Source organism: Pseudophryne corroboree, chromosome 1 (assembly GCF_028390025.1).
Source record: "Pseudophryne corroboree isolate aPseCor3 chromosome 1, aPseCor3.hap2, whole genome shotgun sequence".
NCBI lineage: Eukaryota > Metazoa > Chordata > Amphibia > Anura > Myobatrachidae > Pseudophryne > Pseudophryne corroboree.
The window spans coordinates 305,165,011-305,190,671 of record NC_086444.1 but is presented as its reverse complement, the minus strand read 5'-3'; the positions used below and the strand labels follow the sequence as shown (position 1 = coordinate 305,190,671).

General features: G+C 45.9%; 1 protein-coding gene across 1 annotated transcript in view; it reads right to left on the bottom strand.

Annotated features, from left to right (window-relative positions):
- Positions 1-4,452: 4,452 nt before the first annotated feature.
- The window catches only part of LOC135066540 (calcium release-activated calcium channel protein 1-like), a 73,811-nt gene continuing 52,602 nt past the window's right edge, over positions 4,453-25,661 (bottom strand). The window contains exon 2 of the mRNA XM_063964441.1: positions 4,453-9,456. Coding sequence (XP_063820511.1) covers positions 8,902-9,456 — 555 coding nt within the window. The 3' untranslated portion in view covers positions 4,453-8,901. The remainder of the gene's footprint in view (positions 9,457-25,661) is intronic.

Sequence of the window (25,661 nt, the reverse complement as noted above, 5' to 3'; positions counted from 1 at the left end):
TTGTCTGACTGAATCAGCACCGGTTGGTTGCGAAGCAGAGGCTCCGCTTGACTCAGGGCGTTGTATATGGCCCTTAGTTCCAAGATATTTATGTGCAGACAAGCCTCCTGACTTGTCCACAACCCTTGGAAGTTTCTTCCCTGAGTGACTGCCCCCCATCCTCGGAGGCTCGCATCCGTGGTCACCAGGACCCAGTCCTGTATGCCGAACCTGCGGCCCTCGAGAAGGACCACTTGTCCAACAGATCCCACTGAAAGATCCTCGCATGGAACCTGCCGAAGGGAATGGCTTCGTATGATGCCACCATCTTTCCCAGGACTCGCGTGCAGCGATGCACCGGCACCTGTTTCGGTTTTAAGAGGTCTCCGACTAGAGTCACGAGCTCGTGAGCCTTCTCCGCCGTGTCCAGAATCATGCCCAGAAAAGGCAGACGCGTAGTAGGAATCAGCTGCGACTTTGGAATATTCAGAATCCAGCCGTGCTGTTGCAACACCTCCTGAGGGTGTGCTACGCTGATTAGCAACTGCTCTCTGGACCTCGCCTTTATGAGGAGATCGTCCAAGTATGGGATAATTGTGACTCCTTGCTTTCGAAGGAGCACCATCATTTCTGCCATTACCTTGGTAAATATTCTCAGTGCCGTGGAGAGCCCAAACGGCAACGTCTGGAATTGGTAATGACAGTCCTGTACCACAAATCTGAGGTACTCCTGATGAGGTGGATAAATGGGGACATGCAAGTAAGCATCCTTGATGTCCAGAGACACCATAAAATCCCCCTCTTCCAGGCTTGCAATGACCGCTCTGAGCGATTCCATTTTGAACTTGAATCTTTTCAGATAAATGTTCAGGGATTTTAAATTCAATATGGGTCTGACCGAATCGTCCGGTTTCGGTACCACAAACATTGTGGAATAGTATCCTCTTCCTTGTTGAAGGAGGGGAACCTTTACCACCACCTGCTGGAGATATAACTTGTGAATTGTCGCTAACACTACTTCCCTTTCTATGGGGGAAGCTGGCAGGGCCGATTTGAGGTAACGGTGAGGGGGCATCACTTCGAATTCCAGCTTGTATCCCTGAGACACAACCTGTATAGCCCAGGGATCCACCTGTGAGCGAATCCACTGGTGGCTGAAATTTTGGAGACGCGCCCCCACCTCTCCTGGCTCCTGTGGAGCCCCAGCGTCATGCGGTGGATTTAGTGGAAGCCGGGGAGGACTTCTGTTCCTAGGAACTAGCTGTATGGTGCAGCTTCTTTCCTCTACCCCTGCCTCTGGCAAGAAAGGACGCACCTCTGACCTTCTTGCTTCTCTGTGATCGAAAGGACTGCATTTGGTAATACGGTGCTTTCTTAGGCTGTGAGGGAATATATGGCAAAAAGTTTGACTTCCCAGCCGTAGCTGTGGAAACTAGGTCCGAGAGACCGTCCCCAAACAATTCCTCACCCTTGTAAGGTAAAACCTCCATGTGCTTTTTGGAGTCGGCATCACCTGTCCATGGCGGAGTCCACAGGACCCTTCTGGCAGAAATTGACATTGCATTTATTCTAGAGCCCAGTAAGCAAATGTCCCTCTGGGCATCCCTCATATATAGGACAGCGTCTTTTATATGCCCCAGGGTCAGTAAAATGGTATCCTTGTCTAAGGTATCCATTTCCTCAGACAGATTATCTGTCCATGCTGTTACAGCACTACACATCCAGGCCGACGCAATTGCCGGCCTCAGTAGAGTACCTGAGTGTGTATAAAAAGACTTCAGGATACTTTCCTGCTTCCTATCTGCAGGATCCTTTAGGGCGGCCGTATCCTGTGACGGCAGGGCCACCTTTTTAGATAAGCGTGTCAGAGCTTTATCTACCCTAGGGGAGGATTCCCAGCGCATTCTGTCCGTTGGCGGGAAAGGGTACGCCATAAGTAACCTTTTGGAAATCAGCACTTTCTTATCGGGGGAATCCCACGCTTTTTCACATAATTCATTTAACTCATGTGAAGGGGGAAAAGTCACCTCTTGCTTTTTCTCCCCATACATATACACCCTTTTGTCAGGGACAGGGTTTACCTCTGATATGTGCAATACATCCTTCATTGCTATAATCATGTAGCGGATGGCTTTAGCCATTTTAGGCTGCAATTTTGCATCATCGTCATCGACACTGGAGTCAGAATCCGTGTCGATATCTGTGTGAACCATTTTGGATAGTGGGCGCTTTTGAGACCCTGACGGCCTCTGCACTGTAGGATCAGGCATGGGCTGAGACCCCGACTGTCCCAAGGCATCAGCTTTATCCAACCTTTATGTAAGGAGTTTACATTATCATTTAACACCTTCCACATATCCATCCAATCAGGTGTCGGCGCAGACACGTCATTCATCTGTACTTGCTCTGCCTCCACATAGCCCTCTTCGTCAAACATGTCGACACACGCGTACCGACACACCACACACACACAGGGGATGCTCTATATGAGGACAGGACCCCCACAAGGCCTTTTGGAGAGACAGAGAGTATGCCAGCACACACCCCAGCGCTATATGACCCAGGAATCACACAGTAACTTAGTGTTTACCCAGTAGATGCTGTATACATATTAAATGCGCTAAATTTATGTGCCCCCCCCCCTCTCTCTTTTTACCCTTTCTACCGTGAGTCTGCAGGGGAGAGCCTGGGGAGCTTCCTCTCAGCGGAGCTGTGGAGAGAAAATGGCGCTGGTGAGTGCGGAGGAAGAAGGCCCCGCCCCCTCAGCGGCGGGCTTCTGTCCCGCGATTGTGTGTAAAATTAATGGCGGGGGCTCATGCATATAACTGTATATATGCTGCTTTTGCCAGGAGGTATCTAATTGCTGCCCAGGGCGCCCCCCCCCATACACCCTGCACCCTACAGTGACCGGAGTGTGTGGGTTAGTGTGGGCGCAATGGCGCACAGCTGCAGTGCTGTGCGCTACCTCATATGAAGACAGGAGTCTTCTGCCGCCGATTTTGACGTCTTCTTTCTTCAACCCGCCGGCTTCTGGCTCTGCGAGGGGCACGGCGGCGCGGCTCCGGGAACGGACGACAAGGTCAGGTCCTGTGTTCGATCCCTCTGGAGCTAATGGTGTCCAGTAGCCTAAGAAGCGCAACCTAGCCGCAGTTAGTAGGTTTGCTTCTCTCCCCTCAGTCCCACGTAGCAGAGAGTCTGTTGCCAGCAGAAGCTCTCTGAACATAAAAAACCTAACTAAAATACTTTATTAGCACGCTCAGGAGAGCTCACTAAAATGCACCCAGCTCTGTCCGGGCACAGATTCTAACTGAGGTCTGGAGGAGGGGCATAGAGGGAGGAGCCAGTGCACACCAGTAGTACTAAATCTTTCTTAGAGTGCCCAGTCTCCTGCGGAGCCCGTCTATTCCCCATGGTCCTTACGGAGTCCCCAGCATCCAATAGGACGTTAGAGAAATAAGGTTTACCTAAAAACAAAAACATCTAATACAATACTGTAATCTACAGCACTAAGTTGGCATTCAAGTCTTATGTGTACAAGACTGGTCAAAGTTACTAGTTTACATGCATGAAGAAATGACACGTATCATACATGTAAATGTTTTAAAGTATGCAGTATGGTCATGATTTGCAGATCTTATGGTTCATGGACTCCTGTGTCCATGTCACAAAGCACTACCTGTGCTGAAAACAAAATTTAGGCACACAACTCCATTACTTTCATTCAACCATTGGTGCCTATGGCCTGAAAAATTCCTGATAAGGAGATGCTGGTGATTGCCATTTAACGTAATGCCAGGGGATATGAAGGGGTGACAAAACATGCGCTTGGGGTGGGGTAGGTGTGTGTTGGGAAGGGGGGGTTGGCCATTGTTCACATTTTGCATTCACCTGCTGTAGACTCCAGTAACTGAAACGGTCATAATTGTGCACAAGGTTTTTGCTATTCAGCTGATGGAGAGAAAATGAGCCGTGGGCGCTTCCTATTGAAATCACTGTGTCTATTCTCACGCACCCCAGGAGCAAGTCTGATTTTTCCTAAAATCATTATTTTTAGGAAAAATCATTGGGACTGGGACTTACTCTGTCACCCCTGTCCACCTGCCCATTAATGACTAATTAAGCAATTGGAAGTTTCCAATTAGCTTAATTAGCCCTTAATTGCTCACCTTCCAAAATAATGTTTTCTTCCTCCAGCCTGTCGGGACCTATTCTTCTTTCTTCCTCCAACCTGTCAGGACCTATGCTCTCCTCCCCCTTCCCCCATCCCATCCCATCCAAAAAGCTGCACGAAGCACTTCCACATAATAAGGACCACAGTGTTTTGACACCAGTGTATAAGGGACCTGAGTGAGGGACACATTTATTCTACTCGTAGAATCTTGAAAAAAAAAAAAAAATGAAAATGGTTGTTACCAAAGAAGTTTTTGCTTTTATTTTATAGGCCCAATATCAATAATCTTTACACATCAGAACAACATTCTGCAAAAGTTTTATTTCTTACAGTGCTTGAGCTCAATTTTACAGAAAATTACCTTTGCATCTTTAAGCATTCATCTTAAACACTGTTCCAGGACAGAATGATAGCCCAATAAATCTGTACTATACAATATAATGTGGCAAAATAAGTGTATTAAAGGGTAAATAGAAAAGCATTCGTCCCGTTCCCTTTTCCTACTTCAAATTTTCTAAGCAATTGTTTGGCAAATATTACAACATCCTGAATACATATAGCAGGAAATGAATGTGGTATTGCTGGTAATCTTCCTGCATTAACGCACCGCACACATTAAGATTCATTTTTCATATATTGTAAATCTTATAAGGATAAAAAACAAACATTACCTCGAAGTTGTATAAGACCTTGAGATACAATATATTAAAAGGAAACTGCAGCCAAGATTAGTTTTCTAACAGGATTGTGCATTTTCAAATAGTTTCCTAATTATTTATAATTTTTGCATAAATGTAAAGTCAAAAAGCTGGTGCAGAGTTGAACGCAAGTCCGGCCGCACTGGCTCTGTGTATGTAACTAAATGTGTGCATTAGCCTGTATGCTTGGTTTTATAGCAGTCATCATTATCAGTGGGCACTTGCACCAGCTTTGTCACTGATGCAAAAGATCACTTTGAAAAACAGCATATTGTACACAAGATGGTGCATTCCCAGCAGTTTCCTCTACACGCCTCACTGAACTTTGTGTGGGAACGGGGCGTTCACTGTGTTTACACCCCTTCAGGAGCAAGTGGAGGTAGAACAGAGTTGTGTAGGACTCTACATCACCAATGCTTGGTTCCAGAAAAAATGCAGTGCTACAACATGCAAAATATATGTTGCCCAAACAGATTTCACTTCAACTCTGCATCAGTGCCGACATGTCTACGATTCCACGCTGTGTCTTTCCTTGGAAAGACAAGCCCTTCTGCCTTCAATCACAATGTTTCATACAGATTTCAGGCAGCTTTCTTACATGAAAACCAGATAAAATGATAGGGTTATGTCATCATATGGAGCAAAGAACGCACCTATATATGTATTAAAAAATAAATAAATCTTAAAACCACTTAACTGATGATTTTTCCCTTCAAAAGCGTTAACAACATTGTTTGTTTTAAATTTATTTTATTTAATAAAGTTGAAAAAGTATTTTTTTAAAATATTTAAACATTATATTATGCACATCTGCAGAACGGATCTCCTCGTCAAAAACAGGGGGACAGGGTGGGATGACGCAGTTGCATGAAATCTGACCATGCCAGGTAAGTGTTTACACCCCACGTGTGAACAAGTCCTTTGTGAAAATGGATTTAAAAAAAAATATTTTGTAATGATTTGCTTTATGTAGTTAAAGAACGCAAAGTGTCAAGGCTAACATTTACATTTCTTAAACTAGGAAACAAATATCACTTTTATACACCATTACATTTTCAGTTGCGATTTTGTACGGTTACATTTGGTTTCTTATTCTTAAGAATGAAAAGAACACTTTGCTGCAATTTGCACTTTCCAACATAACTAATATTTGCAAACAGATTTGTTATACTTGCAACAGACCCTGCACAGATGTGTCCACTTACATCTAGCCTCCTGCATGTCAAACAGCTAGCGTCAAGCATCTTTTTGTGCAACTTTTTCCATTAAAATGTGTCTTATTCACCAAACGATGCAAATAGGACGCATAAGCAGCTTTTGCCGCTTGAAATGATATGAGCCCTCAGCTCACTCACACCAGGCATCTCCCACTGCGTGGTGTATTGAGGCAAGATGTAGGAGGACACATCTGTACGTCTCTTAAAAGCCTGCTTTAATACATCATGAGGTCACAATTGAGTCTCGTACAATGGGGCTGATTCAGAGATAGACACAGGTCATACAGCAGTTGTGCAATGATATGCTGTAGGAGGCGTCTTGTGTATGCAATCGCCTCCTGGCGGCTTCTCTCATCCACTGCGGTGTCCATCAGGTTACTTGGGCTGTCCGGTGTAATCACGCAGCAGAGGCCAGGACAGCAAATCTCTGTTAAAAGATTCAGACCCTGGCTTCAGCACGCCTACAAAACAGGGCATACCCCAAAAGGACACAGTATGTCAATCATACTGTAGAGGTTAGGGGACACTGAAGGTCATCAGATCCACAATTCTGCACATGTGCAGTGCTGATCTTGCGCATGTGCAGATTAATAACCATCAGAGATGTGCGTAGACCAGGGGATCCCAAACGTGGTCCTCAAGGCACCCCAAACAGCCAAGGTTTTAGGTATATCCATGGCTCAGCACAGATGGTTAAATCAAATTGACTGGGGTGCTAATTAAGTCACCTGTGGCCAAGCATGGATACATTTAAAACCAGGACCGTTGGGGTGCCTTGAGGACCGCGTTTGGGAACCTCTGGCGTAGACCATCAAATTTGCATACATCTCTGAATCAGGCACAATGACGCTGCACTGGACATTACAGGTAAGAAGAATTGCTTACTTGTACTGAATTAAACAGGAGTAGGAAAGGCGATGTTGCACATAGCAATGACATTTTTGTTTTTCTAAACTGGACTAGAAAAAAACCCAACATGTTGTGCTTTGTACAATACCTCGTTTTCTACATGGCCACCTGCAATACATAAATGTTCCATGATCTGCCTGACATTAATACCGACATTTAGGAGGCAATTCAATTAGCATAGATAGCTACGTGCCAGAAGAAATGGCGAGAACGCTGGCACCATGCAGCTGCAGACATTGCACGTTTTCCCCCACACTCCACAGAGGTGTGCAGGAAAGGGTGTGATGCTGGTGTTCAGTGCTATTTTATTCGTCTTGCAGTTTCTATACCCATTATAATTACTACTTACTCTATATCTCAGACCAGGCGATTTATATAACGTTTCAGTATTTATATACAGCACAGACAGAAGCTATGGGGAACAGTTCTGTATGACACAGGAAAAGGTTCGAGGCACAGGTAAAGATAACATTTGGAAAGTTTTTCCACAACAGTCTAAAAGGTCTGTATTTGTGCTATAGCTTCCCTTTATGCTCCATAACAAATAGAACCTGTAGCATAGAAGATTTTACCACAGCTTCAATGTTTTCCATTAAATGGGCCTGTTTTTTATTTTCTTTATTAAACTATTTTTTTCATTATTATTAAACTATTAAAACAGTTGCATCAACAAACCAGAGACATTATATTTGTCTCCGTATACACAGTTTTCTGAAAGACGAGTAGGCTGCTCCAGCTATCTTGCAGGCAGAAGAGCAAATTAATATTGATGCTTCAACCAGTAGGCCCAATTCATTCAGTGCAGCTGGGTCCTGCGACAGTGAAGAGGGTAAAAGGTGCAGTAATGCAAGTCCATACTGGTACACAGAAAAAGTAACCAGTCAGACACGTATAATGCATCTCACATGATGCACTGGAGGCACTTTGAGAGAAATGATAAACTCACTGAAAAGATCTGACATGTCAGCAAATGCTGTAAAAAATTATGTTGACTGGGATCAACTATTTCAAGTCTTTGTGTGTGTTTATACATATATATCACACACGCATACATACATACACACACACACACACACACTACAGTATATTTTGCATTCAAAGCAATCCAATTGCTCACACATGAAGGATATTGTGGCATGCATTATAACACATTCCCCTCAGCTCACTTGCATGCACCTGACAGATTACAGTGACACCCACAGGGTTTACAGTGACAGTGACAAGCAAAGCAGTCTACCACAGGTTACTCCAAAGGAGCAAGGCAGCAGTTTTCTCTAAAACAATCACATACATGGGTGAGGGAACAAAGGAAAAAACATCATGCATGCTGCAATGTGACATAATCGTGAGAAAGTTTCACTTCCATTCTGATGAGGTCTAACTTGGGACTGGTCCACAGCTATTATCCAAAAAGGAAAAAATAAAAGGAAAAAAAACATATTTTATATATATATCTATATATATATATATCTATATATATATATATATATATATATATATATATCTATATCTCTATCTATAGTAAAAAACAGCATTGTCATCTTCACGCTAGGCTGTGCTAGCAGGGTGCTGCTCGCTGCACGATTTTTTAAGTGGCAAGATATATATATAATTTTTTCTAGATTTCCTAAGCAGCTTGCTTGTGGGCAGAAAACTTTGGCACACAGACCGTATAAAGGCTTGCATAGTCAATAATCTACTCAGACAACCAGGTCTTAGGCACACTGAGCTTAATATAGATCACATTGGTGCATGGCCATAGAGATCTGAATAAGCTCTAAAATAAGCTTCTGCCTCCCACTTTACTACAAAGTAAATTCTTCTTATAAGGTATTACCCATTCCTGAGTAACAACTTAACCCACTTCTCACATTTGTATCCAAACAGCATAAGACAGTAAAGTTTAACCTTTTAATGGGATTTATATTCATGCATAATGACCAGGCGATTGGACGGAATCCACTCTGTGGTCCAATTGGTCCTGAAGTTGAGCCAGCTCAGCAAGTTCATTCAACTCCTGGAACTGTCGATCTGTTTTGTGACTGACCAGTGACCTGTAGAAATGAACAGCAAATACTATGAAGATTATTCCAAATGGCACCATTATACATGTGGAGGCGATGGCCGCTTCTTTTCCAGGACTAATGGAAGTATCATTCACTGAGGTCTTTGGATTGTTCACTGGCAGAAATTTCACCCAACAAAGCAGCACAACTTCAGCCAGGAACAGAAGCGTCCCAATGACAGTGGAAAAAGCCCATGCTAGTTCAATGTGACGATGCATCTTTTCATGAGGGGACTCTTTGACAGAGTTGAGATTATGGACATTGCTCACTGCTTCAATGTTGGGCAGGATGCAGGTGCTGATCATCAGTGCAAATAAATGTACAGCAACCAGGACAGTAGTACAGGCACTGAAAGCAATCAGGAGGCCAGCTGGGTACTCATGGCTTGCATCTAGTTGGACTTCTACCATTGCAACCTAGAAAATTAAAGAGAAAATTAAATAAATACAAGGAAGAGTAAAAATAAATAAAATCTAACCATTAAAAAAAAAAAAGTTCTTCACATCATTGGTAAATGAAACAAAAGAAAAATACACCACCTACTCCTTCAGAGCATTTGGCAATACATACAAATTCAGATATATAAAATGCAATATATTTGTGAAGGAAGATGAATGTCTCATGTATTATAATAACGAAGTGACTTTTTTCATCTGTGTATTTTCTGGTCTTGTCAGCATTAAAGTCTTACTTATCATATATGGGATAATTTCCTGTGGAAGTGGCGCTTGACAGTTTTCCTGAAGAGGACTGCATGCAAAGGTTGTTGTTGACTATTTGGGGTCTCAACCATAATTATAAATGTGCGAGTCCTCAAAGGGATCCTCTATTTCTCGGACGTCCTAGTGGATGCTGGGAACTCCGTAAGGACCATGGGGAATAGCGGGCTCCGAAGGAGGCTGGGCACTCTAGAAAGATTTATGACTACCTGGTGTGCACTGGCTCCTCCCACTATGACCCTCCTCCAAGCCTCAGTTAGATTTTGTGCCCGGCCGAGGTTGGATGCACACTAGGGGCTCTCCTGAGCCCTTAGAAAGAAAGTATAGATTTAGGTTTTTTATTTTCAGTGAGACCTGCTGGCAACAGGCTCACTGCAGCGAGGGACTAAGGGGAGAAGAAGCGAACTCGCCTGCTTGCAGCCGGATTGGGCTTCTTAGGCTACTGGACACCATTAGCTCCAGAGGGATCGACCGCAGGCCCAGTCCTTGGTGTTCGGTCCCGAAGCCGCGCCGCCGTCCCCCTTACAGAGCCAGAAGCAAGAAGAGGTCCGGAAAAACGGCGGCAGAAGACATCAGTCTTCACCAAGGTAGCGCACAGCACTGCAGCTGTGCGCCATTGCTCCTCATACACACTTCATACTCCGGTCACTGAGGGTGCAGGGCGCTGGGGGGGGGCGCCCTGAGAAGCAATAATAACACCTTGGCTGGCAAAAATTCCACAATATATAGTCCCAGAGGCTATATATGTGGAAAATACCCCTGCCAGAATATGGAAAAAAGCGGGAGAATAGTCCGCGGAAAAGGGGCGGAGCTATCTCTCACAGCACACTGGCGCCATTTCTCCTTCACAGATCCGCTGGAAGGAAGCTCCCTGGCTCTCCCCTGCAGTCTACACTACAGAACAGGGTAAAAACAGAGAGGGGGGGCACTAAATTTAGGCGCAGTATATAATATATAGAAAATGCAGCTATAGGGGACATAACTCAGTTAGTCCCTGCATTATATAGCGCTCTGGTGTGTGCTGGCATACTCTCACTCTGTCCCCTCAAAGGGCTTTTGTGGGTCCTGTCCTCATTCGGAGCATTCCTTGTGTGTGTGCGGTGTGTCGGTACGGCTGTGTCGACATGTTTGATGAGGATAATGATGTGGAGGCGGAGCAGATGCCTTTAGAAGGGATGTCACCCCCTGCGGGGCAGACACCTGAGTGGATGAGCTTATGGAAAGTAATAAGTGCACGTATAGACTCCTTACATAAGAAAATTGACGACATGCCAAATGTGGGACAGCCGACTTCTCAGCTCGTGCCTGCCCAGGCGTCGCATGGGTCATCAGGGGCTCTAAAACGCCCGCTACCGCAAGCAGACCCAGATGTCGACACTGATACTGACACCAGTGTCGACGACGATGAGTCTAACCTGATGCCCACTAAGGCCATTCACTGCATGATTGAGGCAATGAAAGAGGTGTTACACATTTCTGATATAACTACAGGTACCACTAAAAAGGGTATTATGTTTGGAGAGAAAAAACTACCCGTAGTTTTTCCCCCATCAGATGAATTAAATGAAGTGTGTGAAGAAGCGTGGGCTTTCCCGGATAAAAAATTGGTAATTCCTAAGAAGGTACTAATGGCGTTCCCTTTCCCGCCAGAGGATAGGTCACGTTGGGAAACACCCCCCAGGGTGGACAAAGCGCTCACACGTTTGTCTAAAAAGGTGGCACTACCGTCTTCGGATACGGCCGCCCTCAAGGAACCTGCTGATAGAAAGCAGGAGGCGATCCTGAAGTCTGTATATACACACTCAGGCATTATACTTAGGCCAGCTATTGCGTCAGCCTGGATGTGCAGTGCTGCCGCTGCGTGGTCAGAAAAACTGTCAGAAAATATTGACACATTAGACAGAGACACGATCCTGTTAACCATAGACCATATAAAATACTCAGTCTTATATATGAGAGATGCACAGAGGGAAATCTGCCGACTGGCATCTAAAGTAAGTGCATTGTCCATTTCTGCTAGGAGAGGCTTATGGACTCGCCAGTGGACAGGAGATGCAGATTCTAAAAAGCACATGGAAGTGTTGCCATATAAGGGTGAGGAATTATTTGGGGATGGTCTCTCGGACCTAGTTTCCACAGCAACGTCTGGGAAGTCAGCATTTTTACCCCATGTCCCCTCACAGCCTAAGAAGGCGCCGTTTTATCAGGTTCAGTCCTTTCGGACCCAGAAAAACAGGCGTGGAAAAGGCGGGTCCTTTCTGTCCAGAGGCAGAGGTAGGGGAAAAAGGCTGTAACAAACAGCAGGTTCCCAGGAGCAAAAATCCTCCCCCGCTTCTTCTTCCAAGTCCCCCGCATGACGGTGGGGCTCCACAGGCGGAGCCAGGTACGGTGGGGGGTCGCCTCAAGAATTTCAGCGATCAGTGGGCTCGCTCACAGGTGGATCCCTGGATCCTGCAAATAGTATCTCAGGGGTACAAACTGGAATTCGAGGCGTCCCCACCCCACCGGTTCCTAAAATCTGCCTTGCCGATTGCTCCCTCAGACAGGGAGGCGGTGCTAGCGGCAATTCACAAGCTGTATTCCCAGCAGGTGATAATCAAGGTACCCCTACTTCAACAAGGCCGGGGTTATTATTCCACACTATTTGTGGTACCGAAACCGGACGGTTCGGTGAGACCCATTTTAAATGATGATACTCCTTCGAAAAAAGTGAGTTTTAATTATCCCGTACTTGGACGATCGCCTAATAAAAGCGAGGTCCAAGGAACAGTTGTTGGTGGGAGTAGCACTATCTCAGGAGGTGCTGCACCAGCACGGCTGGATTCTGAATATCCCAAAGTCACAGCTGGTTCCGACGACACGGCTACTGTTCCTGGGTATGATTCTGGATACAGTCCAGAAGAAAGTGTTTCTCCCAGAGGAGAAAGCCAGGGAGTTGTCATCTCTAGTCAGAGACCTCCTGAAACCAAAACAGGTATCAGTGCATCGCTGCACACGGGTCCTGGGAAAGATGGTGGCTTCTTACGAAGCAATTCCCTTCGGCAGGTTCCATGCCAGAATCTTTCAGTGGGACCTGTTGGACCAGTGGTCCGGATCGCATCTTCAGATGCATCGCTTAATAACCCTGTCTCCAAGAACCAGGGTGTCTCTACTGTGGTGGCTGCAGAGTGCCCATCTTCTAGAGGGCCGCAGGTTCGGCATACAGGACTGGGTCCTGGTGACCACGGATGCCAGCCTTCGAGGCTGGGGGGCAGTCATACAGGGAAGAAACTTCCAAGGACTATGGTCGAGTCAGGAGACTTCCCTTCACATAAATATTCTGGAACTAAGGGCCATCTACAATGCCCTAAGTCAAGCAAGATCCCTGCTCCTACACCAGCCGGTGCTGATCCAGTCAGACAACATCACGGCAGTCGCCCATGTAAATCGACAGGGCGGCACAAGAAGCAGGATGGCGATGGCAGAAGCCACAAGAATTCTCCGATGGGCGGAGAATCATGTACTAGCACTGTCAGCAGTGTTCATTCCGGGAGTGGACAACTGGGAAGCAGACTTCCTCAGCAGACACGACCTCCACCCGGGAGAGTGGGGACTTCACCCAGAAGTCTTCCAGATGCTGGTAAACCGTTGGGAAAAACCACAGGTGGACATGATGGCGTCCCGTCTCAACAAAAAGTTAAAAAGATATTGCGCCAGGTCAAGGGACCCTCAGGCGATAGCTGTGGACGCTCTAGTGACACCGTGGGTGTACCAGTCGGTTTATGTGTTCCCTCCTCTGCCTCTCATTCCAAAGGTATTGAGAATAATAAGAAAGCGAGGAGTAAACACAATTCTCGTGGTTCCGGATTGGCCAAGACGAGCGTGGTACCCGGAACTTCAAGAGATGCTCTCAGAGGACCCGTGGCCTCTACCGCTCAGACAGGACCTGATACAGCAGGGGCCCTGTCGGTTCCAAGACTTACCGCGGCTGCGTTTGACGGCATGGCGGTTGAACACCGGATCCTAAAGGAAAAGGGTATTCCGGAAGAAGTCATTCCTACGCTTATTAAGGCCAGGAAAGAGGTTACGGCAACGCATTATCACCGCATATGGCGGAAATATGTTGCATGGTGCGAGGCCAATAAGGCCCCAACAGAGGAATTTCAACTAGGTCGATTTCTGCATTTCCTGCAAGCAGGAGTGGATATGGGCCTAAAACTAGGCTCCATTAAAGTACAGATCTCGGCTCTGTCGAATTTCTTTCAAAAAGAACTAGCTTCAGTACCTGAAGTTCAGACATTTGTGAAAGGAGTGCTGCATATTCAGCCCCCGTTTGTGCCTCCTGTGGCACCTTGGGATCTCAACGTGATGTTGAGTTTCTTAAAATCACATTGGTTTGAGCCACTAAAAACCGTGGATCTGAAATATCTCACGTGCAAAGTGGTCATGTTATTAGCCTTGGCTTCAGCCAGGCGAGTGTCAGAATTGGCGGCTTTATCATGTAAAAGCCCTTATCTGATTTTCCATATGGATAGGGCAGAGTTGAGGACTCGTCCCCAATTTCTCCCTAAGGTGGTGTCAGCGTTTCACCTGAACCAGCCTATTGTGGTGCCGGCGGCTACTAGTGAATTGGAGGACTCCAAGTTGCTAGACGTTGTCAGGGCCCTGAAAATATATGTTTCCAGGACGGCTGGAGTCAGAAAATCTGACTCGCTGTTTATCCTGTATGCACCCAACAAGCTGGGTGCTCCTGCTTCTAAGCAGTCTATTGCTCGCTGGTTTGTAGTACAATTCAGCTTGCACATTCTGTGGCAGGCATACCACAGCCAAAATCTGTAAATGCCCATTCCACAAGGAAGGTGGGCTCATCTTGGGCGGCTGCCCGAGGGGTCTTGGCTTTACAACTTTGCCGAGCAGCTACTTGGTCAGGGGCAAACACGTTTGCAAAATTCTACAAATTTGATACCCTGGCTGAGGAGGACCTGGAGTTCTCTCATTCGGTGCTACAGAGTCATCCGCACTCTCCCGCCCGTTTGGGAGCTTTGGTATAATCCCCATGGTCCTTACGGAGTTCCCAGCATCCACTAGGACGTCAGAGAAAATAAGAATTTACTCACCGGTAATTCTATTTCTCGTAGTCCGTAGTGGATGCTGGGCGCCCATCCCAAGTGCGGATTGTCTGCAATACTTGTAAATAGTTATTGTTAACTAAAGGGTTATTGTTGAGCCATCTGTTGAGAGGCTCAGTTGTTTTTCATACTGTCAAACTGGATATAGTATCACGAGTTGTACGGTGTGATTGGTGTGGCTGGTAAGAGTCTTACCCGGGATTCTAAATCCTTCCTTATTATGTCAGCTCGTCCGGGCACAGTGTCCTAACTGAGGCTTGGAGGAGGGTCATAGTGGGAGGAGCCAGTGCACACCAGGTAGTCATAAATCTTTCTAGAGTGCCCAGCCTCCTTCGGAGCCCGCTATTCCCCATGGTCCTTACGGAGTTCCCAGCATCCACTACGGACTACGAGAAATAGAATTACCGGTGAGTAAATTCTTATTTTCACGCATATCCTAAATCAGGCATGTCCAAACTGCGGCTCTCCAGTTGTTGTGAAACTACATATCCCAGCATGCCCTGACACAGTTTTGCTGTCAGAGAATGCTAAAGCTGTGTCAGGGCATGCTGTGATGTGTAGTTTCTCAACAGCTGGAGGGCCGCAGTTTGGACATGCCTGTCCTAAATGAACAGTGAAATACATGCTGTATTAATTTGTTTAAACGTTATTGCACTATATTGTGTTTTTATTTTCTCCCCTCGCATTTCTAATTTGTGGAGAAGAATGTAAGAAGACTTTTTTTTCACTATTGTAGAACAGCAGTGTGAGCCATAAATACAATCTACTTACAGTATACAGTATAATTTACAACTATAAATGTGCCCTATAATGAAGTTAATGATTTAAAAAGAATCATTCTCTGGAATCAGGGGTCATAGTAGGCCATACAAGCTGCAATATCATACTCCGTGCCAGATACTGGTTGCAATATCATAGCATGTGTAGCTGCCTAGTTGGGGTGGGAGTGGGGAGCGGTTAAAATACCACTTGTCGGGATCCCGGCGGTCACAATGCTGACACCAGGATCCTGACTAGCGGTGAAATGCCGCCGCTGGAATACCAGTGCCACAGCCTATTCTCCCTCTGTGGGTGTCTACGACATCCATAGAGGGAGAATAGAACCTGTGGCAAGCGCAGCACTGTGCCGGCAGCTTGGCGAGTGCAGCGAGCCCGCAAGGGGCTTTCTAGCGCTCGCCCCGCAGTCGGCATAATGATGAATCCTGCTGTCGGGATCATGACAGCCAGGATCCTGTCCGCTGGCATTTCATACTGATCCCGTCAGGGGATAGCCATCCTCTAAGTCCGGCAATGTATAAATGCCGCCCACCCTACTGCTGACATCCTTTATTGGTTGTCCACCAGTGATATCAACAGCAGGTGATGGGAGATTGTGCAGATACTTTCTGTTAACAAGAGAATGGTTTTCCTGCAGCCAGAGGAAATCAGTGAGCATTGGCAGAAGTAAGAGGTCAGTTTATTTTTTTACTGTGACAACATTTTACTTAGAGAAAACAGGGGAATAGTATACATAGCCATATACACATACAAGCTTATGAATGAAGTTTCTAATGTATATAGTAAAAAAACAGCATTGTCATCTTCACGCTAGGCTGTGCTAGAACGGTGCTGCTTGCTGCCCGATTTTTTAAGACCCCCCATTAGTGATGACAGGGCTGCACCCCCCTCCCACCACGCACACACACCCTCTGTGCCCTCTTTTTGAGCATGCACCTTAATCCGTGCAGTTATATTGTCCCTGCACCTCTGCGCCTTGCCCGCATCCTACCTGGGATCGCTAGTATTGATATGATGTACAATGTGCATGAAGAGACGTGGTAGTAGCTAAAACAGTAGAGCAATTTAAACATGCTTGGGAAAGACAAAAGAAGATATTTGAAAAGAACTAAGGATCAAATAGGGTTGAGGTTACCAAAAGGTACAAAGGGGCAGACCAGAGACCAAGTGGTCCTTATCTGCCATCAAATGTTATGTTTCTAAGAAGACCTAAATTATTCAAATAGCTAAAGGAACACAAGTATGTAATAGGAACCATAGTGACAAGATTATCCTAGTATGAGCAAAAGCAGGACAACAAGTGTCATGAACAACAAGCGCTCACTTTATGCAAATATTGTATGGACTCAATTGAAACACCCCCTGTATGTGTTCATTAGTTTGCACTCGCAACTACTGCTATTGGGCGCCTGATGGAGCAATTCAATTGTTGCTGTTCGGGCTCTAATAGGCCCGGAGGAGACACATTTCTGTTCACTGCCTCCTTATGCGGCGAGCAGAAATATGCGATAAGCCGGGAGTTTGTGCGCCTAAAGCACTACTTTAGATGGATTTTGGTGCTTTGCGCAGCTAAACTCAAAACTTCTGGGTAAACACGCAGCACTAGCTTCCTATGGTGTAGGAACAATCAAATTGCTCCAATGGGTGCTCATTATGGGGTATATGCAAAATTCGACCGTTTTTTAATTCAACACAATTCGACAGTCAGACACCCTGCCGCCGGGACCCGAATTCGACATATTCAATAAAAAACAATAGAAAAACAAACGGCTGCGCTGGATGTCAGGAAAATATGTATAAATGTGAAGAGAGCAAACGTAAATAAATGCAATATTTATTAAAAAATAGGTTTAAAACATATATACCGGTAAAAGTAATATTAAAAAAAGAGTCACATTATAGTATACTCATAATGTCTGATAGTAGCTCGTGGTTAATATTGAGATGGCGGACGTATCCTTGATAGAGAAAGTCCGTATTCCACTTAGTGAGATTGGTTACTATTGAACAGACAAAGAAACAAGGTGCACGGATACTTTCCCAATTGGGTATAGGTCCCTCGGTTAGAACAAATCTCAATACCTCTCCGGTGGGTTGGTCATAGCCGAGCGTCCTCGGCATAAGAGTCCTGCAATACCCACATGAGCTGTGCAGCGGAGGGGAGATAGCCGTCTATTCAAAAGCTGACTGTAGCGGCGTGCGTGTTGAAGCCGCTAGCGACGGAAGATGTAAATGGAGGGTGCAATGTAGATGGAGATCGATGTGCACCTTGTAGTTACACCTGAGCTAGGTGTGTATAGCGGCGGGTCCTGCCGCGTTTCGTCACGCTGCACGTGACTTTTTCAAAGGTAGATTCCTGCCTCCAAAGTGTCCGGTATTTAAGGTCTGATCAGATCATTATAAACAGATGTCTATCATCAGCAATTAGTAAGAACAGATGAAATGCAAGAACGAAGGCTCTCTTACACATGAACAGCAAACACTAATAACTGGCAGAGGTGACTAATAATAAATAACAATAACCTATTTGTAATTTATTCTAGTGAGGTCCAGAACGGACACCAATAGAACATATACATATTCTTATGATAAATAATTATATATTTAGCGAGATGGAAGAGTTGGAAATCCTAGTTTCTAAACATACTATAGAAAAGACACATTAATTAGCAGCACATCTTCTCCGCAACTAACCTGCCACATGGTGGTTAACGGAGGGATATAAAGAAACTCTAGACAGACACTTCTAACTATATACAAATAGTTCCACCTTGGAATAAAATAAATAATAAAAGTAAATAATAAAAGTACAACTAATAACCGGGGGACATAAAAATTCATAGAATTCAATGAATTAACACCCTAATATTCTCGTCTGTATTCGAACTCCGGGCCCTATGGTGTTGTTAGTCTGCCGTCTAACCATACACGCCACTGGGTTTGTTGAATGTATAGAGAACAGACTAAAGGGATATCACAGTGAGAGTTGTGCTCTGTGCATATTCCAATGTGGTCTAGAAGAACAGTAACTTTGTAACAGATGCCTAGATATACAGATATTTATATATGCTCTCTATGCATTATCTGTATATCTAGGCATCTGTTACAAAGTTACTGTTCTTCTAGACCACATTGGAATATGCACAGAGCACAACTCTCACTGTGATATCCCTTTAGTCTGTTCTCTATACATTCAACAAACCCAGTGGCGTGTATGGTTAGACGGCAGACTAACAACACCATAGGGCCCGGAGTTCGAATACAGACAAGAATATTAGGGTGTTAATTCATTGAATTCTATGAATTTTTATGTCCCCCGGTTATTAGTTGTACTTTTATTATTTACTTTTATTATTTATATTATTCCAAGGTGGAACTATTTGTATATAGTTAGAAGTGTCTGTCTAGAGTTTCTTTATATCCCTCCGTTAACCACCATGTGGCAGGTTAGTTGCGGAGAAGATGTGCTGCTAATTAATGTGTCTTTTCTATAGTATGTTTAGAAACTAGGATTTCCAACTCTTCCATCTCGCTAAATATATAATTATTTATCATAAGAATATGTATATGTTCTATTGGTGTCCGTTCTGGACCTCACTAGAATAAATTACAAATAGGTTATTGTTATTTATTATTAGTCACCTCTGCCAGTTATTATTAGTGTTTGCTGTTCATGTGTAAGAGAGCCTTCGTTCTTGCATTTCATCTGTTCTTACTAATTGCTGATGATAGACATCTGTTTATAATGATCTGATCAGACCTTAAATACCGGACACTTTGGAGGCAGGAATCTACCTTTGAAAAAGTCACGTGCAGCGTGACGAAACGCGGCAGGACCCACCCCTATACACACCTAGCTCAGGTGTAACTACAAGGTGCACATCGATCTCCATCTACATTGCACCCTCCATTTACATCTTCCGTCGCTAGCGGCTTCAACACGCACGCCGCTACAGTCAGCTTGTGAATAGACGGCTATCTCCCCTCCGCTGCACAGCTCATGTGGGTATTGCAGGACTCTTATGCCGAGGACGCTCGGCTATGACCAACCCACCGGAGAGGTATTGAGATTTGTTCTAACCGAGGGACCTATACCCAATTGGGAAAGTATCCGTGCACCTTGTTTCTTTGTCTGTTCAATAGTAACCAATCTCACTAAGTGGAATACAGACTTTCTCTATCAAGGATACGTCCGCCATCTCAATATTAACCACGAGCTACTATCAGACATTATGAGTATACTATAATGTGACTCTTTTTTTAATATTACTTTTACCGGTATATATGTTTTAAACCTATTTTTTAATAAATACTGCATTTATTTACGTTGGCTCTCTTCACATTTATACATATTTTCCTGACATCCAGCGCAGCCGTTTGTTTTTCTCTTGTCTCTACCTCAATACCACACATAGTATTCCGGCAAGCGCAGCATTTCAGGAATTGTGACCTCTACAAGTATATCACATTTTTTTATATGCAATTTGATGTTTAGGCGCTTCTTTAGAAGTTTTGTTTGGTTATTCAATAAAAAACGTATTCGACAGTCCCGCTGTCGAAAAACGGACCAATTGACTGATATGTGCGTCCTGGATTCGACTTTTTGGACGGCGCAAAAGTGTTTAAAAAACCCCGAAAAAAAATGCGTGGGGTCCCCCGTCCTAAGCATAACCAGCCTCGGGCTCTTTGAGCCGGTCCTGGTTGTAAAAATACGGGGAAAAAATTGACAGGGGATCCCCTGTATTTTTACAACTAGCACCGGGCTCTGCGTCCGGTCCTGGTGCAAAAAATACAGAGGACAAAAAGCGTAGGGGTCCCCCGTATTTTTAACACCAGCACCGGGCTCCACTAGTCAGAGAGATAATGCCACAGCCGGGGGACACTTTTATACTGGTCCCCGCGGCCGTGGCATTAAATCCCCAACTAGTCACCCCTGGCTGGGGTACCCTGGAGGAGTGGGGACCCCTCAAATCAAGGGGTGTCCCCCCCCTCCAGCCACCCAAGGGCCAGGGGTGAAGCCCGAGGCTGTCCCCCCCATCCAACGGCTGCGGATGGGGGGCTGATAGCCTTGTGTCAAGTAAAAGAGTATTGTTTTTTGTAGCAGAACTACAAGTCCCAGCAAGCCTCCCCCGCAAGCTGGTACTTGGAGAACCACAAGTACCAGCATGCGCCGGGGGGGGGGGGGGGGGGGGGGGGGGGCGCGCTGGTACCTGTAGTTCTACTACAAAAAAAATACCCAAATAAAAACAGTACACGCACACCGTGAAAGTAAAACTTTATTACATACATGCCGACACACACATACTTACCTATGTTCACAAGAGGTTCGGTCCACTTCTCCAAGTAGAATCCACGGTGTACCTGAAAATAAAATTATACTCACCTAACTCCAGTGTAGATCGGTCCTCTTCTGTTTTGTAATCCACGTACTTGGCAAAAAAAGAAAACGCATTACCCGGACCACGCACTGAAAGGGGTCCCATGTTTACACATGGGACCCCTTTCCCCGAATGCCGGGACCCTACGTGACTCCTGTCACAGAGGGTCCCTTTAGCCAATCAGGGAGCGCCACGTCGTGGCACTCTCCTGATTGGCTGTGCGCGTCTGAGCTGTCAGACGGCACATCGCACAGCCGCTCCATTATCTTCAATGGTGGGAACTTTGCGGTCAGCGGTGAGGTCACTCGGGGTCAGCGGCTGACGTGGCGCTCCCTGATTGGCTGAAGGGACCCTCTGTGACAGGAGTCACGCGGGGTCCCGGCATTCCTTTCAGTGCGTGGTCCGGGTAATGCGTTTTCTTTCTTTGCCAAGTACGTGGATTACAAAACAGAAGAGGACTGATCTACACTGGAGTTTGGCGAGTATAATTTTATTTTCAGGTACACCGTGGATTCTACTTGGAGAAGTGGACCGAACCTCGTGTGAACATAGGTAAGTATGTGTGTGTCGGCATGTATGTAATAAAGTTTTACTTTCACGGTGTGCGTGTACTGTTTTTATTTGGGTATTTTTTTTGTAGTAGAACTACAGGTACCAGCGGGCCCGTTTCCCCCGCATGCTGGTACTTGTGGTTCTCCAAGTACCAGCTTGCGGGGGAGGCTTGCTGGGACTTGTAGTTCTGCTACAAAAAACAATATTCTTTCTTTGTGTCACTTGGCTATCAGCCTCCCATCTGCAGCCCATGGATGGGGGGGGGGGGGGGGGACGACAGCCTCGGGCTTCACCCCTGGCCCTTGGGTGGCTGGAGGGGGGGGGACCAGGGGTGACTAGTTAGTGATTTAATGCCACGGCCGCAGGGACCGATATAAAAGTGTCCCCCGGCTGTGGCATTATCTCTCCGACTAGTGGAACCCGGTGCTGGTGTTAAAAATACGGGGGACCCCTACGCTTTTTGTCCCCCGTATTTTTGGCACCAGGACCGGACGCAGAGCCCGGTGCTGGTTGTGAAAATACGGGGGATCCTCTGTCATTCCCCCCCCCCCCGTATTTTTACAACCAGGACCGGCTCAAAGAGCCCGAGGCTGGTTATGCTTAAGGAGGGGGGACCCCACGCATTTTTTTTCTTGATTTTAACCCATTCCCACCCCTTCCCACTGAAAACCATGCTCTGATCTCTCCATATTATTTTAGTCAGTTAAAAAAAAAAAAATCTTTTAAAAAATATATAATACTTGTGTCTCCTAATAGACAAACCAAGTACATAATCCCTTCTAAATATAAATAGATATGCTATTAGCAAAAAAAAACAACATGTTTTTAAATTTTTTTATTAGATTCCGCCAGCAAAGTGAGGCGGAATGAAGTTGACAAAATTACTGTCGAAAAGCACTGTTGTCGAATCGACATTCTTCAATTGAATATACTTTTGTCGAAAAGCCGCATTTTTACCATTGTAGACATGTCGAATTTGACAACTGTCGAATTTCAAAAAGTCGAATCTGAAACGTCCGTTTTGTCGAAAAGTACTGTATAGCATTGTCGAAAAAATTTTGTGCGTCGAAAATGCCCCGTTTTTCGACATTTGCGGCAATTCGACCGCAATTGCATATACCCCTATGTTTGGCTGCCTAAATAACAATTGAATTCCCCCCGAATGTCAACAAAAACATCAGAAACATAAATGCATAGCAAAAGGTAAGGTAAATAAAGGCAAACAAACTATGGGAGTCCCTCGCTTCTAAATGAATAGACCCCCAACAGTAATGTAGTAGTAGCCTACGTGGCCATTTCAATTAGCCCTGAAGAACATGAGTATCAGTTGGTACAGCAAGGTGTACACTTTATAAAAGTGTAAAACTGCCTCTTCAATATCAGGGAGAGAAACTTTGCCCTGCATACATTTGCTTATAAAAAAAATTTAAATAAAGGCCAACCACAAAAAAACAGGACAGCTGGGATCCAGAGTGTCAGAGGTCTGCATGGTAACCATAACTGGCAGGCTATTAGTTACATCTGGCAGGCTGTTACATAGAGGGGCAGATGTACTAAGCCTTGGAAAGAGATAAAGTACCAACTAACTAGCTTCTGTCATTTTTCAAACACAGCTTGTAACATGGCAGTTAGGAGCTGATTGACTAGTACTCTCTCTCCAAGGCTTAGTACATCTCTCCAAAGCGTCTTATTTGTGAAATCAGGATTTTGGTACTTACCGATAAATCCCTTTCTCCGATTCCACAGGGGCCACTGGAGCGTAGTTACAATGGGGAAATAGTAGGCAGTAATTGGGAGCTGGCACTTTAAAAAAAATTCTAACCCTGTGGCTAGCTCCTCCCCTACTATCTCCCCTCCAAGCCAGTCTACGTAAAACTGTGCCCAAGGAGAGCTGTAATAGAGAAAACCATAAGGTAGAGGAGGTTATTGACGTCTACTCAACCAGGATAACCCAAACTAACCCTGGAATCGAATCTAATAATAATAAACAGGTTAACCTGAACTCAACAAACGGTCATTAATTGAACCGCAAACCGTTAAGCAAAAAACAACACGGAGGAACAGCGCTGGGCGGGCGTCCAGTGGCCCCTGTGGAATCGGAGAAAGGGATTTATCGGTAAGTACCAAAATCCTGATTTCTCCTTCATCCACTAGGGGCCACTGGAGCGTAGTTACAATGGGGACGTCCCAGAGCTCCCAGAACGGGTGGGAGAGCGCTGAGAGTCCTGTAAAACCGCTCGGCCAAAGTGAGATGCAGAGGCCGCAAAAGTGTCAAACTTGTAGAATTTGACAAACGTATGACGGCCGGACCAAGTAGCCGCCCGACATAAAGTAGTCATAGAGACCCCCCGGGCAGCCGCCCAAGAAGGTCCCACAGAGCGTGTGGAGTGTGCTGAAATGGAAGATGGAGGTTCCCGAGAAGCCGCCAAATAAGCTTGTCTGATGGTCAGTCGAATCCATCGAGACAAGGTCTGCTTAGAGGCCGGCCAACCACGGCGGGCAGCGTCGTACAGCACAAATAAGGAATCAGACTTCCGAATAGCCGAAGTCCTATCCACATAGATCTTGAGCGCTCTTACAACATCCAATGATCTCACATCCGGAGAGTCCCCTGAGAGGGCCGGTACGACAAGCGGCTGATTGATGTGAAAATCAGACACCACTTTTGGTAGAAAGGACATACGAGTACGAAGCTCGGCCCTATCCGCATGAAACACCAAGTAAGGAGACCTGCAAGAGAGAGCCCCCAGTTCCGACACCCGTCTAGCTGAAGCCAGCGCTAGGAGCAGAACCACCTTCCAGGTGAGATATTTTATCTCTACTGATTCCAGGGGCTCAAACAATGAAGACTGCAGAAAGGACAGGACCAGACTGAGGTCCCATGGCGCTGTCGGAGGACGGAAGGGAGGCTGTATTCGAAGAACCCCCTGAAAGAAGGTCTGAACCTCAGGCAGTAAGGCTAACCGTTTCTGGAAGTAAACTGAAAGAGCAGAGACCTGCACTTTTAGTGAGCCCAGTCTTAGGCCTGCTGAAAAACCCGCCTGCAAAAAACGGAGAAGACGGGCTAAGCTATACACGGAAGGAGAATATTCTCGACGTTCACACCATGCTACATAAGCTTTCCAAATGCAGTAGTAGTGAGATGAGGTAACGGACTTTCTAGCCCGAAGCATAGTAGGTATAACTGTACGAGGAATCCCCTTCCTTGTCAAGATGGCTTTCTCAACAGCCACGCCGTCAAACGTAGCCTGCGTAAGTCTGGATAACAAAAAGGACCCTGTTGTAGAAGGTCGTCTCGTAGTGGTAGGGTCCAAGGCTCGGCCACCGACAACAGATGTAGAGCGGAGTACCAAACCCTGCGCGGCCAATCTGGAGCCACTAGGAGAACCAGAGCGTCTTCTCTCTTGATGCGTTGCAGAACCTTCGGCAACAGCGGGAACGGAGGAAAGATGTAAACGAACTGGAAATTCCAAGGAGCCGTGAGAGCATCCACGCCCGCCGCCGCCGGGTCCCTTGTCCGAGAGTAGTAAAGAGGCAACTGATGGTTTCGGCGGGACGCCATGAGGTCGATCTGTGGTTTTCCCCACCGGCGGACTAGTTGCCAAAACACCTGGGGATGTAGTGACCATTCTCCCGGGTGCATGTCCTGCCGGCTTAGATAGTCGGCTTCCCAATTGTCCACTCCCGGAATGAATATTGCCGAGAAGGACAGAGCATACTTCTCCGCCCAGAGAAGGATGTTGGTGACTTCCCTCATCGCTGCGCGGCTGCGAGTGCCGCCCTGACGGTTGATGTATGCTACCGTCGTGGCGTTGTCGGACTGAACTCTGACCGCTCGACCTCGCAGGAGATGATGTGCCTGCAGCAGTGCGTTGTACACTGCCCTTAGTTCGAGGATGTTTATGTGGAGAGCGGATTCGTGGATTGACCAGCGCCCCTGAAACTGATGTCCCAGGGTCACTGCTCCCCAGCCTCGCAGACTGGCGTCCGTGGTGAGGAGAGTCCAATCCCATATGCCGAACCGTCTTCCTTCCAACAGATGGGTCGACTGGAGCCACCAGAGCAGTGATGACCGTGCCTTTGGAGA